At 32.1% G+C, this 15,317-nt stretch overlaps 1 protein-coding gene and 1 pseudogene across 1 annotated transcript; one reads left to right on the top strand and one right to left on the bottom strand.

Moving 5' to 3' along the window:
• Positions 1–6,865: 6,865 nt before the first annotated feature.
• On the bottom strand, positions 6,866–9,251 carry LOC107464939 (pectinesterase 4-like). Its single transcript, XM_016083906.3, has 3 exons — positions 8,971–9,251; positions 7,826–8,724; positions 6,866–7,605 (listed from the first exon to the last, which is right to left on the bottom strand). The coding sequence occupies exons 1-3, from the start codon at positions 9,249–9,251 to the stop codon at positions 6,866–6,868; spliced, it is 1,920 nt and encodes a 639-aa protein (XP_015939392.1).
• Positions 9,252–9,516: 265 nt separating this feature from the next.
• Positions 9,517–14,778, top strand: LOC107464945 (L-ascorbate peroxidase T, chloroplastic-like; annotated as a pseudogene).
• Positions 14,779–15,317: the final 539 nt, after the last annotated feature.

The raw sequence follows: 15,317 nt of genomic DNA, 5'->3' as shown, positions 1-15,317 counted from the left end.
TTTTTAATTTAAGAATTGTTATTTATTTTTTAGTTTAATAATTTAATTATTTATCTAAGATAATTACTTCCTCTATTTTTTAAATAAAATCATATAATATATAATAACTTTATATCTTTATAATGGTTAATTTTGTTGAAAAAAATTGGGGCCAACACCTATGTTATACTCCCCTTGGATCCGTCTCTGCAAATGAAGTATCTAATTTTTTTTATTTATAAATCAACTACCTAAAATTTTGAAATCTAATTTACCTAATAACTTTGATAAAATATTAATTATTAAAAAAATTTAGGACCAGCAACTTTATTAAATTTTGGTCAGTATATAACTCACAAAATAAATAAAGTTTGGAGTTGGTTTGCTTAGCAGATTTATGGAGGAGCCTTGTATCAATCATTTGCAAGCGGCAAAGTGAATTCTTTGATATATCAAAGGTACTTTAAATGATGGAATTTATTATGAGAATACTAATGAAGTAAATCTTGTTGGCTACACTGATAGTGATTGGGCCGGAGATATAGAAACAAGAAAAAGTACTTCAGGGTTTGTATTTCATCTTGGTTCTGGTGCAATTTCATGGTCGTCAAAGAAACAACCAGTAGTAGCACTCTCTGCAGCAGAAGCAGAATATATAGCAGCAGCCAGTTGTGCAACACAAGCAGTTTGGCTAAGAAGAATTCTTGAAGAATTGAATGAGAAACAAAGTACTCCAACAACAATATTTTGCGATAACAAGTCAGCTATTGCACTTTGCAAAAATCCAGTATTCCATGGAAGATCTAAGCATATTGATATTCGGGTTCATATTATTTTACAAATTGAAGAAGATGCTTAATTCTGCAAGTTTGATTTAAGGGAGGCAATGTTGATTAAAAATTTTAAATCAACTTGCATAGATTAGAATTTTCATGAAGCATGGTTAAAGAATTGAAGAAGCAAAGTTTGAGTTGAATACAATAATCATCAATTGGCTAGATATTGCTAGAAGCTAATGTTGGAAGCTTAAAGATTTTTTAAGAACATTCAAGAGAGTAGTATAACTACAACATTCTACAACAATGAAGAAGTTCAAAATCAAATTGAATTGGAATTGAAAGGAAGTTGCACCCATCACCTCCATACTAGAAGAATCATGAAGTGCATTGAAAGGTTCAAGATTGATGACTAAGCTTAATGAAGAATTTTCAAGATGTACTAGAAATTACTTATTTGAATAGTCAAAGTAAGAAGCAAAGTTGGATAAGTATGTGTATTAAGAAGTTAGTAGAATCATGAACTTTTAGTATGAAACTTTGCCTATATAAAGGCATATATGCCTTATGTATTTTGTGTGTTCCATAATAAAATGTGTATATTTTGAAATGTAAAAATTTTCTCCCTTGTTTTATGAGTGTTAGTGAGTTTGAGAGATGAAAAATATGATAGTGTCATTTATATGAGTAAGTGATCCTAGGGCCAATTAGTTGTGGGAATTATACTTACATTTGGTATCAGAGCTGGTTAATCCAGCGCCTGGTGTTTGAGAGTTTGTGAGGTGTGGGAGAGTTCTCACATAGTTGTTTATTCATAGAGTCGGTATGGCAAACACTTTCAATATTGTGTGGTCTGGTCCTAAGTTAGATGGAAAACTTGATTATAGTTATTGGGAGACTTTGATGTCTACCCATTTGAAGGCCCAGAACCTGTGGAATTTTATTGAACCGGGTTTGCAAGAAGGAGCAGATGCTGCCCAACAGAGGAGAGATCAATTGGCGCTATCTCAAATTCATCAAGGAGTAGATTATACGGTATTTGGCAAAATAGCAAATGCCAAAAGTGTAAAGGAAGCATGGAACACGTTGAAGCTATCATACAAAGGCGTAGATAAAGCTCAGAAAGCAAAGCTACAGTCTTTAAGAAGAGAATATGAAAGGTACGAGATGTCTAGCTCAGAAACCGTTGAGCAATATTTTACTCGTGTTACAGATCTTGTCAATAAGATGAGAGTCTATGGAGAAGATATGCCCGATAGCAAAGTGGTGGAAAAAATTCTTCGCACTATGCCGATGAAGTATGACCATGTGGTGACTACGATACTAGAGTCCCACGATATGGATACTATGACGATTGCAGAGTTGCAAGGAACTATGGAAAGCCACATCAGCAGAATATTGGAGAAGTCAGAAAAATCAACTGAGGAAGCCCTGAAAAGCCGAGTGAATTTCAACAACGTTGCAGAATCAAACCGTACACAAGAAGGACGAGGTCGTGGTTTTAATTTTCAAAGTAGAGGCAGAGAAAGTTTCAGAGGTAGAGGTCGTGGCAATTACAACCAAGGAAGTTATAATATCTTTACACCACCTAATCAAGGAAGAGGTGGAACGAATTTCAGGCCTGTCAACCGAGGAAGAGGTCGAGGAAAATTTCATAAAGAAAGAACCAATTTCAACTGTTTTCATTGTGGAAAGTATGGACACAAAGCAGCAGATTGCAGATTCAAAGTGATGAATAATAATCAAGCACACGTTGCAGAAAATCAGCATTAAAATACTGATAACAATCCGGGTACTCAGACTTTATTTTTTACAAGTAATTCATGTGCTGAAGGTGAAAATATATGGTACTTGGATAATGCTTGCAGTAATCATATGTCTGGTAGAAAGGAGTTATTTTCTTCATTAGATAATTCAGTTAAACTATTATTGAAGTTTGGTAATAGTACAAAGATCCCTATTGAAGGAAAAGGGCACATACCAATTAGATTGAAAGATGGTTCTCTGAGTTATATTTCTGATGTTTTCTATACTCCTGAACTTGATTACAATTTACTGAGTATGGGGCAATTATCTGAGAAGGGATATAAGATGATAACTTATCGTGGATATTGCACTGTATTTGACAACAATGGAAGGTCCATTGATAAAGCAAAGATGACTTCAAACAGAATGTTTCTGTTAAAAATTCAATATGTTAATCCCTCTTGCATGAGTTCTGTGATACTTGATGATAACTGGTTGTGGCATATGCGGTTTGGACACTTTCATTTTTCTGGCCTAAACTACCTGTCAAGAAAAGGACTTGTTTCTGGTCTACCACGGATTCATATTCCCAATTGTGTTTATGAGATTTGTCAACTGAGAAAGAAGCACAGAGATCCATTCCCTACAGGAAAGTCTTGGAGAGCTAGAAGATTACTTGAAATTGTGCATTCAGATCTTTGTTCTATAGAAGTTCCAAGTAATGGTGGTAGCAGGTACTTTATCACTTTTATTGATGATTTTAGTAGATATACATAGGTATACTTTTTGAAGCAGAAATCAGAAGCATGTGAAGTCTTTAAGACATTCAAGGCGTTTGTCAAAAAACAAAGTGGCTGTAAAATCAAAATTCTCAGAACAGACAGAGGAACAAATATCTTGCGTGTTCAGAATACTTTAAGCAACACAGAATTCAACACCAACTAACAACTAGATACACTCCTCAACAAAATGGAGTTGCTGAAAGAAAGAACAGAACCATCATGGATATGGTCAGATGCATGCTCAAGTCAAAACAAATGCCTAAAGAGTTTTGGGCAGAAGCAGTCGCAACAGCAGTTCATATTTTAAACAGGTGTCCAACAAAAAGTGTTCGTGATAAAACTCCAGAGGAAGCTTGGAGTGGAAAGCGGCCTTCCATTCATCATTTCAGAGTCTTTGGGTGTATTGCTTATGCCCACGTACCAGATCAATTAAGGAAGAAGTTAGATGACAAAGGCGAGAAGTGTATCTTTATTGGCTACAGCACAGACTCAAAAGCATACAAGTTGTACAATCCAGAAACAAAGAAAGTAATCATCAGCAGAGACGTGACGTTCGACGAGAAAGACATGTGGAACTGGGACACAAAGACAGAAAAACATCCGATTGTAATTTCAAGTACATGTGATGATGAAGAAGAAAGACAACCAGATGCAACCGAACAACCTGAATCATCTAGAAGACCTCAAAGAGAGCGGAGACTACCTGCTAGATTAGCAGATTATGAAGTTGGCAATGACAACGATCCGTCTGATGAAGAAATCATAAATTTTGCTCTATTTTCAGATTGTAAGTCGTTGAACTTTGAAGAAGCCTTTAAAGACAACAATTGGAAGAAAGCAATGGATGAGGAGATTCATTCCATTGAGAAGAATGACACATGGGAGCTGACAGATTTACCAACAGATAAGAAGCCGATTGGAGTAAAGTGGGTTTACAAGACTAAGTACAAACCCAATGGTGAAGTTGATCGTTTCAAAGCAAGATTAGTTGCAAAGGGATACAAACAAAAACCAGGTATCGACTACTTTGAAGTATTTACTCCTGTTGCTAGATTAGACACTATTCGTATGATTATTTCACTCTCGGCTCAAAATAAGTGGAAGATACATCAAATAGATGTTAAGTCTGCATTTCTAAATGGCACTTTAGAAGAAGAAGTGTATGTTGAGCAACCTGCAGGATATGAAGTTCTTGGAAAAGAAGATAAAGTTTATAAATTGAAGAAAGCTTTATATGGATTAAAGCAAGCACCAAGAGCATGGTACAAGAAGATTGATTCTTATTTCATTGAGAATGGTTTCATAAGATGTCCGTTTGAGCATACTCTTTATATTAAGTTCGTTGAAAATGGAGATATCTTGATCGTGTGTCTTTATGTTGATGATTTGATCTTTACTGGGAACAATTTGAAGATAATTGCAGAATTCAGGGAGGCTATGATAAAGCACTTTGAAATGAAAGATATGGGCTTGATGTCTTACTTTCTTGGCATTGAAGTGGTTCAAAGAGATGATGGAATTTTCATTTCTCAGAAGAAATATGCAAATGATATTTTGAAGAAATTTCAGATGGAGCATTCAAAGCCAGTTTCTACTCCAGTCGAAGAGAAGTTCAAGTTGCTGAGAGAAGATAAAGGAAAAACAGTGAATCCTACATATTACAAAAGCTTGATTGGAAGTCTGAGATACTTGACTGCGACTAGACCAGATATTGTGTTTGGAGTTGGTTTGCTTAGCAGATTCATGGAGGAACCTTGTACCAACCATTTGCAAGCGGCAAAAAGAATTCTTCGATATATCAAAGGTACTTTAAATGATGGAATTTATTATGAGAATACTAATGAAGTAAATCTTGTTGGCTACACTGATAGTGATTGGGCTGGAGATATAGAAACAAGAAAAAGTACTTCAGGGTTTGTATTTCATCTTGGTTCTGGTGCAATTTCATGGTCGTCAAAGAAACAACCAGTAGTAGCACTCTCTGCAGCAGAAGCAGAATATATAGCAGCAGCCAGTTGTGCAACACAAGCAGTTTGGCTAAGAAGAATTCTTGAAGAATTGAACGAGAAACAAAGTACTCCAACAACAATATTTTGCGATAACAAGTCAGCTATTGCACTTTGCAAAAATCCAGTATTCCATGGAAGATCGAAGTATATTAATATTCGGGTTCATAAAATCAGAGAGTTGGTAAATGAGAAAGAAGTTGTGATCGAGTACTGTCCAACTGAAGAACAAGTTGCAGATATATTTACAAAGCCATTGAAGACTGAATTATTTTACAAATTGAAGAAGATGCTTGGAATGATTAATTCTGCAAGTTTGATTTAAGGGAGGCAATGTTGATTAAAAATTTTAAATCAACTTGCATATATTAGAATTTTCATGAAGCATGGTTAAAGAATTGAAGAAGCAAAGTTTGAGTTGAATACAATAATCATCAATTGGCTAGATATTGCTAGAAGCTAATGTTGGAAGCTTAAAGATTTTTTAAGAACATTCAAGAGAGTAGTATAACTACAACATTCTACAACAATGAAGAAGTTCAAAATCAAATTGAATTGGAATTGAAAGGAAGTTGTACCCATCACCTCCATACTAGAAGAATCATGAAGTGCATTGAAAGGTTCAAGATTGATGACTAAGCTTAATGAAGAATTTTCAAGATGTACTAGAAATTACTTATTTGAATAGTCAAAGTAAGAAATAAAGTTGGATAAGTATGTGTATTAAGAAGTTAGTAGAATCATGAACTTTTAGTATGAAACTTTGCCTATATAAAGGCATATATGCCTTATGTATTTTGTGTGTTCCATAATAAAATGTGTATATTTTGAAATGTAAAAATTTTCTCCCTTGTTTTATGAGTGTTAGTGAGTTTGAGAGATAAAAAATATGATAGTGTCATTTATATGAGTAAGTGATCCTAGGGCCAATTAGTTGTGGGTATTATACTAATTACATTAACTTATAAAACATGTTAAAGAATTATTGTTCTGTTTTCTTTTTATAGTTAAGAGTATATTATTCCTAAATAATCAGACCTTTATTTGTTCTAAATAATGAAAAAATAACGATCGATCAATTCGGGTTTATTACTTTTATATATATTGTAAAAATTATAGATAATCTATCTTTAAATAGTTTTTACAAATTAAATAGTTCTACACTTCTTAATATGTATAATTTAGAATTTAAAATTTAAAATTTATAATATTTTTGAATTAATTACGAGTTAATTTTTAGAAGATGCTGTTGTACTTTTTATTTTTTTCAAAACGCATTAGTATTTATCAAAAGGATATCAAAATAGAAGGTGAGAATAATTTAATGCCTAACATCAAGAAGTTCAGTAATATAACGTCCCCACAAATTCTTTATGTCTTATTTGCAAAGAACAGAATAACCAGCATTTGCGACCATATCTCACCATGCATTGACATAACACCATGCATCCACCGATTTGAACAGGAAAGAATGATATTTGAACACATAAATTGGTGATTTACATTTGTACAGTTGATTTACAACCATTAATAAGAACTTAACTTCTATTTACGTTTATCTATTGAATTTTCTTCGCTAAATTTTAACCGATAAACACCCATTTAAGTGTACAAATAACATTATAAATCTCTTCCAACATTGAGAGTAGTGATTTTTAAGCCCTTGGGGTCCACCTCTGAGAAATTCAGCAGCAGTGAACCGTGCAGCTTCATTCCTACTAATGAGGCCATGATAACCCTTCCACTTAATCCTTCCTTGAACATTGGCACCAGGTCCAGTATTTGCATACTCAGCATACCACAAAGTATCAAGGTGCACGGTTCCAGCCCAAGGAAACCACCCTTCTGGGTGAATGGCATCGCTGATCATTGATTCCATAATCAGTGTCTTTGAGTAAGGCTTCCATGGCCTACCCAAGTATGACTTGGTGGTGAACCTCGCAGGGAACAGAGCAGGCTCTGGGACAATCTCACAGTTCTGGAGGACGATTCCGGTGGGCATGTTGGGTTGCGTTGTGCCGTCGGCAGTTACAGTGTTGAATTGTTTATCATCAGGCTTCCTCAGGATGATCTTGCTGTTTTGGATCAAGGCTGGAGATGTGCCAAAGATGAAGTCAATGGTGCCGGAGATTTCGCAGTCCCGGTAGAATTGACGGTTGGTTTGGACGTACAAGGTGTCTTGATTACCAAAGATATGGCATTGGAAGAAAGCTGATTTGTCTCCCTGGTTTCGAAGTGCCACAGCTTGGTGTCCTTTCGGACCAGCGGTGTTTTCGAATCTCATTGCCTTAGCAATGAATCCATCAGCAGTATTGGCTGCATGCATTCAAAAAATACTAGTTATAACATACATCATTGTCTTCATCTTAATATACTCAACATAAGAAGTGCAAATTAAATTCAAATGTCAGTCTACTCCCCTCCAACTTCAATTTCTTTTCTTTTCTATCCAATATTGAAGGTTCATCATAGTTAGGGGTCAGACAAAAAGCAACATGAAATAAAAAAAAGGTGGCAAAAATGTAAAGGATCTTACCAAAAGTGGCGGTATGCATTGTTTTCACGCCTTCAACAAAGTTCTTACGACCAGTGACAATAGTCCTTGTAGGGCCATCACCGTACATAAGAATGTTCACAGCATGCTTAGGAATAATAATGTACTCATTATAGACACCAGCCTTAACGTAAATGACGTATCTACCCTTGAAGCCAGGTGGGTAAGAATCAATAGCTTCCTTGATAGTCCTGAATCGGCCACTTCCATCCTGAGCAACCACCACATGGGCTGGTCCTCGAGTCACCGGTTCAATGGATCCAGGAGAGAATTTAACCTGATCACCACCGGCAGCAGCACCAACTGCAGCACCCGCAACAGCACCAGCAACAATAGCTTTACCTTTTCCCTTGCCCTTGCCCTTACCCTTACCCTTAGCCTTGCCCTTTACCTTCGCTAGGAGGTGTCTCTTAGCCAAGTGGACATCGACTTCGGCCAAGAGGTCCCGGTCTGAGGCAGAGAGCCAGGTCGGGAGCCCTTGGTCATCGACATCCGCGGCTAGAAGGCGGCGAGAGCCAGGGTGGACGTCGATCTTCAAGTTGAATTGGTCGAGGATCCTGTCCAAGTCGGCGAGGATATCAAGAGTGAGTCCTGTTGTGGTCATAACTTGGTCTAGGGTCTCTGCGTTAAGCTGTTCCTTGATGACTTTCTCGCCGCTGTCGGTTTCGTTGAAGTTGTCGAGGCAAGTTTGTTGGTAGGAGATGACAGCGCCTAGCCAATTCTTGAAGTCGGCGGACTGGTCATGAATTTTCTGGATATTCTTGCTGTCCACCAACGATGTTGAAAGTTGGAGGCTGTCCATGGCTGATTGCAAGAGGTCTTTGCAATCCTCCAGTGCCATCTTTATTCCTGGGCTGCCGTTTCCTTTTTCAACTGTTAGCCTATGGACCCATTCATAAATGAATCAATTCATTCAATTGTTAGAGTAAAAATATATAGAAATAATTCAACAATTGCATTGAGAAATTTATAATACGATAAGAATTTATCTTATTTATTATTTATTAATTATCGTAATAATTATTGAATATTAATATATATAAAATAAATTATGCCTGGTAATTTTTTTAATTATCAAATATTTTTGTTTATAATATATATGTATATGTGTGCAATGTAACTGATACCTGTCACTCATGTTCAAGGCCTTGATGACGCTTTCCGTGGCGGCTTTCACTGCGGCCGCAATGAATTCATTGGGGTCTGTGGTTCCCTTCACTGGGCCCAAGATGTCATGGCAAAGAGTTTGGTTGAGAACGTTTTGGCACATTGTGGCAATGGCCTTATCATGAAGTTCAATGTTGTCAGCACCGGAGTCATCCTTCTTGTTTGCAATAAGCACCGCTCCGATGACCACACCCACCACGAGGATGAGACAGGTGGCAGAAATTATTACCTTTCCTTTCATTTATTTTTTTATTTATAATTTTGTATATATTTATATTTATATTTATGTATATTTTTACTTTTTTTTGTTTTTTTATTTATATATACTCTTTCTTTCTTCTATATATTTTTTCGACAAAAGTCGAAAACTAAAAATAAGAGAAAGAAAAGAAGTTTTTTCTAAAGTTTGTTTATTACCCTTCCGGGCGGTTGCCCTGAGCTTTGAGACACATTGGTAAAAAATGAGGATTTTATAGATACTTGTTTTCTCATCATGAACGGTGACAATGCATGAGGTATGTCTCACACTATTTTCAGAATTTAGGGTCTGGAGGTATTGCTGATTTCTTGGAATCTAAGTGCCGGAAATTTACTATAATAAGGCAAGATTGGCTTTTCAAGGTTCTAGTAGCGTTCAAAAATAGCTATATTTACATCCTCGGACAACATTATTTCAAGTTAAAGTTGTCCTGTTTTTTGGGAGACCGTTTGTTTTTATTGGTATGATCTTTCTTTACCTTTTTTGGTGGCATTTTTTTAGGGGATTGCATGATTATTAGAAGATAAACTCACATGTGGATCATATGATCAACGGTTCATGTTTAAGATAATCCCCACAAATTCGTTGAGGACGACTAATCCCTTTACTTGTATTTGGAAAGACAAAAGGAATAAACAAGATGTTAGATTATAGATTATATATTATAGATTAAAGATGTTAGATTATTGATTAGAAGTAATGGCTAATATAAATTAAAATTTTTTAATTTTTTTTTACTAAAAAATTCTTTCTTTGTTTAAGATCAGGTAATGTACGTAGGGTTGAAAGATATTTACAATTTTTTCCTCGATATTTTATTTAGTTATTTATCTTTTAAATGCACGGACAGAAAAAAATTTTGACCCATAATAATAGAAAAATTAGCAACCATGTTAGAGAAACATAAAATATCAATCATAAAGTACATACTGAAATAAAAAAGATCAGTTATCACATTTATAATCGAATTTTATAAATAGTGTAATTAAACTCGATTCATATTTATAATAAAAATTTTATAAATAATATTATCAAATTTGATTTACATTTATATCAAAATATAAATAATTTAAAAATATAAAAATATTGGTTACTAATTTTTTATAGTTGAATAATCAATTTTTTTTACAGTAGCATAATCAAAAGTTTCATAAATGCAAACAATAAGCTACCGCTATATTTTTTTGTAACATATCAAATTTTTAAGAAATTTAATTCTATTTAAATTGGATTGATTTCATTAAATTAGGTATAATTATATTCACTTCTTGTTTAAAATAATTAAGTTCATCAATTTATTATAAATTGAGTTTAATTATTAAAGCATTTGAAGTTTAACAGCTAATTTTAATTAATTTCACAAACATATAAGTAAAAGTATAAAATTTAAGGTGAATTAGAATTCGAGGCCAAATTGAATTGCATATGGTTTGATCATAAATGAGATAAGTCATTTAGGCCATTTGAAGAGTTTTAAAAGTAATTTTTTTAAACTTTTGACTTATGAAAAATAGTAGTATTAATATTTGGTATAATTTTTAAAATTAAATTGCAGTTTTTTAAAAAATTATATAAATAAGTTACTTTTAAAGAAATAGTTTAAACAATAAATGCTTATATTAAAAATAACTTATAAATAAGTTATTTTGTGTTTGGTTTTTTAGTTCTAAAAGTACATATTTTAAGAGAAAAGTGATAAAAAAAACTTTTTATTATTAGAAAAGTCATTTTTTTTAACTTCTCCTTAAACACTAAAATAACTTTTTAGAAAGTTACAATTTTGTTTTGAAAATTGTACCAGACATTAATACTACACATTTTCATAAGTTAAAAGTTAAGAAAAGTCACTTATGAACCTAGCCAAACGGGCCCTAAAGAAGTTAGAAAAAATGACCTCTCTCATAATAATATTATTTTTTATCTTATTTTTATAAAATAAACATTTTTAAAACTAAAAATTCCAACACAAAATAATTTATTTATAAACTACTTTTAATATAATCATTTATTATTTAAGCTATTTTTTAAAAAAAATTTAATTCAATTATTTATCCAAATTACACCTTAATTTATTGTTTAAAACTTACTTAAATGTGTAGTTAAATCCTAAATCCTAAACCCTATAAGTAAAAGTATAAAATTTAAGGTGAATTAGAATTTAAGGCCAAATTGAATTGCATATGGTTTGATCATAAATGAGATAAGTCATTTAGGCCATTTGAAAAGTTTTAAAAGTAATTTTTTTTAAACTTTTTGACTTATGAAAAGTAGTAGTATTAATATCTGGTATAATTTTTAAAATTAAATTGTAGTTTTTTAAAAAATTATATAAATAAGTTACTTTTGAAGAAATAGTTTAAACAATAAATGTTTATATTAAAAGTAACTTATAAATAAGTTATTTTGTATTTGGTTTTTTAGTTCTAAAAGTACTTATTTTAAGAGAAAAGTGATAAAAAGCTTTTTATTATAAGAAAAATCATTTTTTTTTACTTTTCCTTAAACACTAAAATAACTTTTTAAAAAGTTATAATTTTGTTTTGAAAATTGTACCAGACATTAATACTACACATTTTTATAAGTTAAAAGTTAAAAAAAATCACTTATAAACCTAGCCAAACGAGCCCTAAAAAAGTTAGAAAAAATTACTTCTCTCATAATACTATTACTTTTTATCTTATTTTTATAAAATAAATATTTTTAAAATTAAAAATTCCAACACAAAATAATTTATTTATAAGCTATTTTTAATATAATTATTTATTATTTAAACTATTTTTTTAAATTTAATTAAGTTGTTTATCCAAATTGCACCTTAATTTATTGTTTAAAATTTACTTAAATGTGTAGTTAATTTTGTTAAAAGGTTTAAAAAATATTTAGAAAATAATAAAAAATTAGGCTAAAAGCAATTTAAAATTGGTGCTATCTCTGATGGCGTTTATTTCTTTTGTTCCATTACTACTAGAGTGGCTATAGGTATTTGACCACTTAAACTAACCATGTGGAGCATGGAGTTGCAGCTGACCATGTTTTTGACCAAGTGAGGGTCCGTAAATTTATTAATGCATGGAGCAGGGTAATTACTTTTGAGAGTATTTAATTTACTAGATGAATTAAACTATTGAAAATAAAATAAAAATAGAAAGTAAAAATTAAACTAGAAAAATATTAAAAAATTATCAAAATTTATTATTTTTATTATTAATTAATTATTAATATTTAAAAATATGAAATAAAATATATTATTAAATTATTAAATTAAAAAAAATAAATTAATAATCAAATGACGGCCAAAAAATTAGAGTTGTCTAACCTTTCTCATTAAATTAATAAAAGAAATGAAGAAGTAAATTAAGGCCAACATTTTGATGCGCAGTAATAAATTCTATTTTATTATTTTAAATTATTTTGTAAAATATGAAATTTATCAATAAATTTATATAATTTTAGTTTAATTAATTAAATTATTTTTGAAGCTTGTTTTTTATGAAGTATGTATAAAAAGATATTTTTTGTACTCCTAGTAATAAATTTTTTAATTTTTTTATACTATTTGATCTTGTGATCAATTTTATGTAAGTGTTTCAGAATTTAGGTATATTTAGGAATGTTTACGGATCGAATAGGTTCGGATTTGAAGTGACCGGATGAGACACAAGTCTAGAACTATTAAAATTTTAAATCATGCATTTTTAGAGTATAGTTAATATATACACTTTTAAAATTGTGTTGATATAGCTAACTGAAAAACATTTCTGTACTCAGATGCTGGTCCTCCCTCACCGGCTGATCATTTGTGTCAAGTTTTCCAACAAGGAAGGTAATAAGTTGGATCCTGGAAATATTATATGTGATTTTGAATTTACCCGGTTCGGTAAGAAATGCTTTTAGCAAATAGAAGATTTGAATGTCACATGGGTGGGTTCCATCTGATAGTAGATCCTATCCATACAAGGTCGTGCAAGTCGTCTTTTTCTTCTTCCATGATTTTATTCATGAAATCCTATATAGATAGCTTCCCCTACTTTTAAGAGGGAATATTCCACTGATCATGTCACAAAGCAATCGCTGAATTCACTCTTTTGGCTTCTGCCATTGAAACAATCCCGAGATTTTCAAATATCTAGTTTGAATGCGAGTTCGTATTTTACATTACCAGCAAGCACTAAAAGTCCCTTCTTCGGGCATGTTATGTTTTATGTTAATCTTCTCTATACACTGCATATTACACTGCATATTATATGTCCTTTTTGCCTATTCCTTATCAGAATATTTTATAATTACAATTTTCTATCGATCTACAGAAAGATGGACCAGGAGCACCTGGAGGACAATCCTAGACAGTACAATGGTTGAAGTTTGATAACTCATACTTCAAGGTCTTTACCACTACTTCTACTATCACCATTTTTCAAAAAAAAATGTTTAAAAAAAGTAATGGACATTGGTAGCGTAGGGGAGTATGCAGGGGGTTATGATTTCCTTATTCCCTTTTGTATGCAGGACATCAAGGAAAAAAAGGATAAAGATTTATTGGTATTGTCAACAGATGTTGTTCTTTTTGAGGATCCATCCTTCAAGGTAAGTAACTGGAGTTTTATTTTCCATGGCTATTTTATAAATGCACATAAAATTAAACTTTTGTATAATTTGCAGGTTTATGCTGAGAACTTAAGAAGTATGCTGAGGATTAGGTAGCATTCTTCAACGATTATGCTGAAGCCCATGCCAAGCTAAGCAACCTTGGTGCAAAATTTGATCCTCCAGAGGTTTGTTGATTTTAGGTTACCCTTACATTTATTTAAATTATATATCATGGATTTGCTTATGTGACCTACACCTGGAGATTTTGTTCTTGTTTATATAAAGCTTCCTGAGCATTTCTTTTCGTTTCCTGCACATACGTGGGTCCATATAATGAGTTCTTGACCAAGTTTTCCAGTTTTCCCTTGGTATGTTTTTGTCAGGGCATAGTATTAAATCCTTCTCCAAAGCCACAAGAAGAGAAGTTTGAAGCAGCAAAGTACTCAACTGGAAAGGTTCTTTTCTTGCACTGTTTATACTTATATCTTACTATTCGTTTAGCTGACAGTTGTAGAAATTTGTTAGGCATCTCATGAAAGACTAACACAAGAAAATTTCATATATATGCGCATATTGTTTATGGTTTCAATTTTTCTGGTTTGGTGTAGGATTAAAAACAAGTGTCATGTTTTCTTGTCCCAGTATCTTCTTTAAGTAATACAGGAAGAAGTATTTTCAAATCATGTGATATCCATGTAAAATTTGGAAGTCTTAAATGAAGAAGAAAGGAATAAAAAATTCAATAGTGTGCCTATTTGAATTACAGAGAGAGCTATCTGATGCTATGAAGCAGAAGATTCGATCTGAGTATGAGGCAATTGGTGGAAGCTCAGATAAGTCCCTACAGTCAAACTATTTTCTTAATATCATGATTATCATTGCTGTTTTGGCACTTTTGACATCACTGCTTGGAAACTAGTTTTTGGAAGTAATCCAAAGTAACTTTCATTTATATTTTTGGAAAAGACTCAAAAGAAGTTAGAAAAGTTGGAACGGGCAATTGGAAAGGCCAAGAAGGAAAAGCTGAAACAGAAGAGATGGAATGAGGCTTATGTTAGCTATTATGAGGAGGTTACAACGTCAAGTAGTTCTAGTTTAGTTCCACTACCACCGCCGCCACCCTCAATGTCTTCGGAGAAGGACTATGATGATGATGAGGATGAAGATAACACTGAAAACTATAACTGATAGTTTTAGTATGGTTAAACAATATACTAGGAATTATAGTTGATGATCAATACATTTTGTTTATGTTTTGAATTATATTGACTTGCTTGTTTATAATACTTTTCTTTTATTTTGATAATACGATGAATATGTTTATTTTTTAAAATATTATAAATATTCGAATACAAATTAGATAAAAATTTGTATTATATTTATATTTATTTTGTATGAAAACAAGTTTATTTTGTAATTAGAAAAAAAAATTCTATTTTACCTTACTGACGAATTTACAGA

The sequence above is a fragment of the Arachis duranensis genome, chromosome 9 (genome assembly GCF_000817695.3).
Source record: "Arachis duranensis cultivar V14167 chromosome 9, aradu.V14167.gnm2.J7QH, whole genome shotgun sequence".
NCBI classification, from domain to species: Eukaryota; Viridiplantae; Streptophyta; class Magnoliopsida; order Fabales; family Fabaceae; genus Arachis; species Arachis duranensis.
This window is presented reverse-complemented; position numbering and strand designations above follow the sequence as displayed.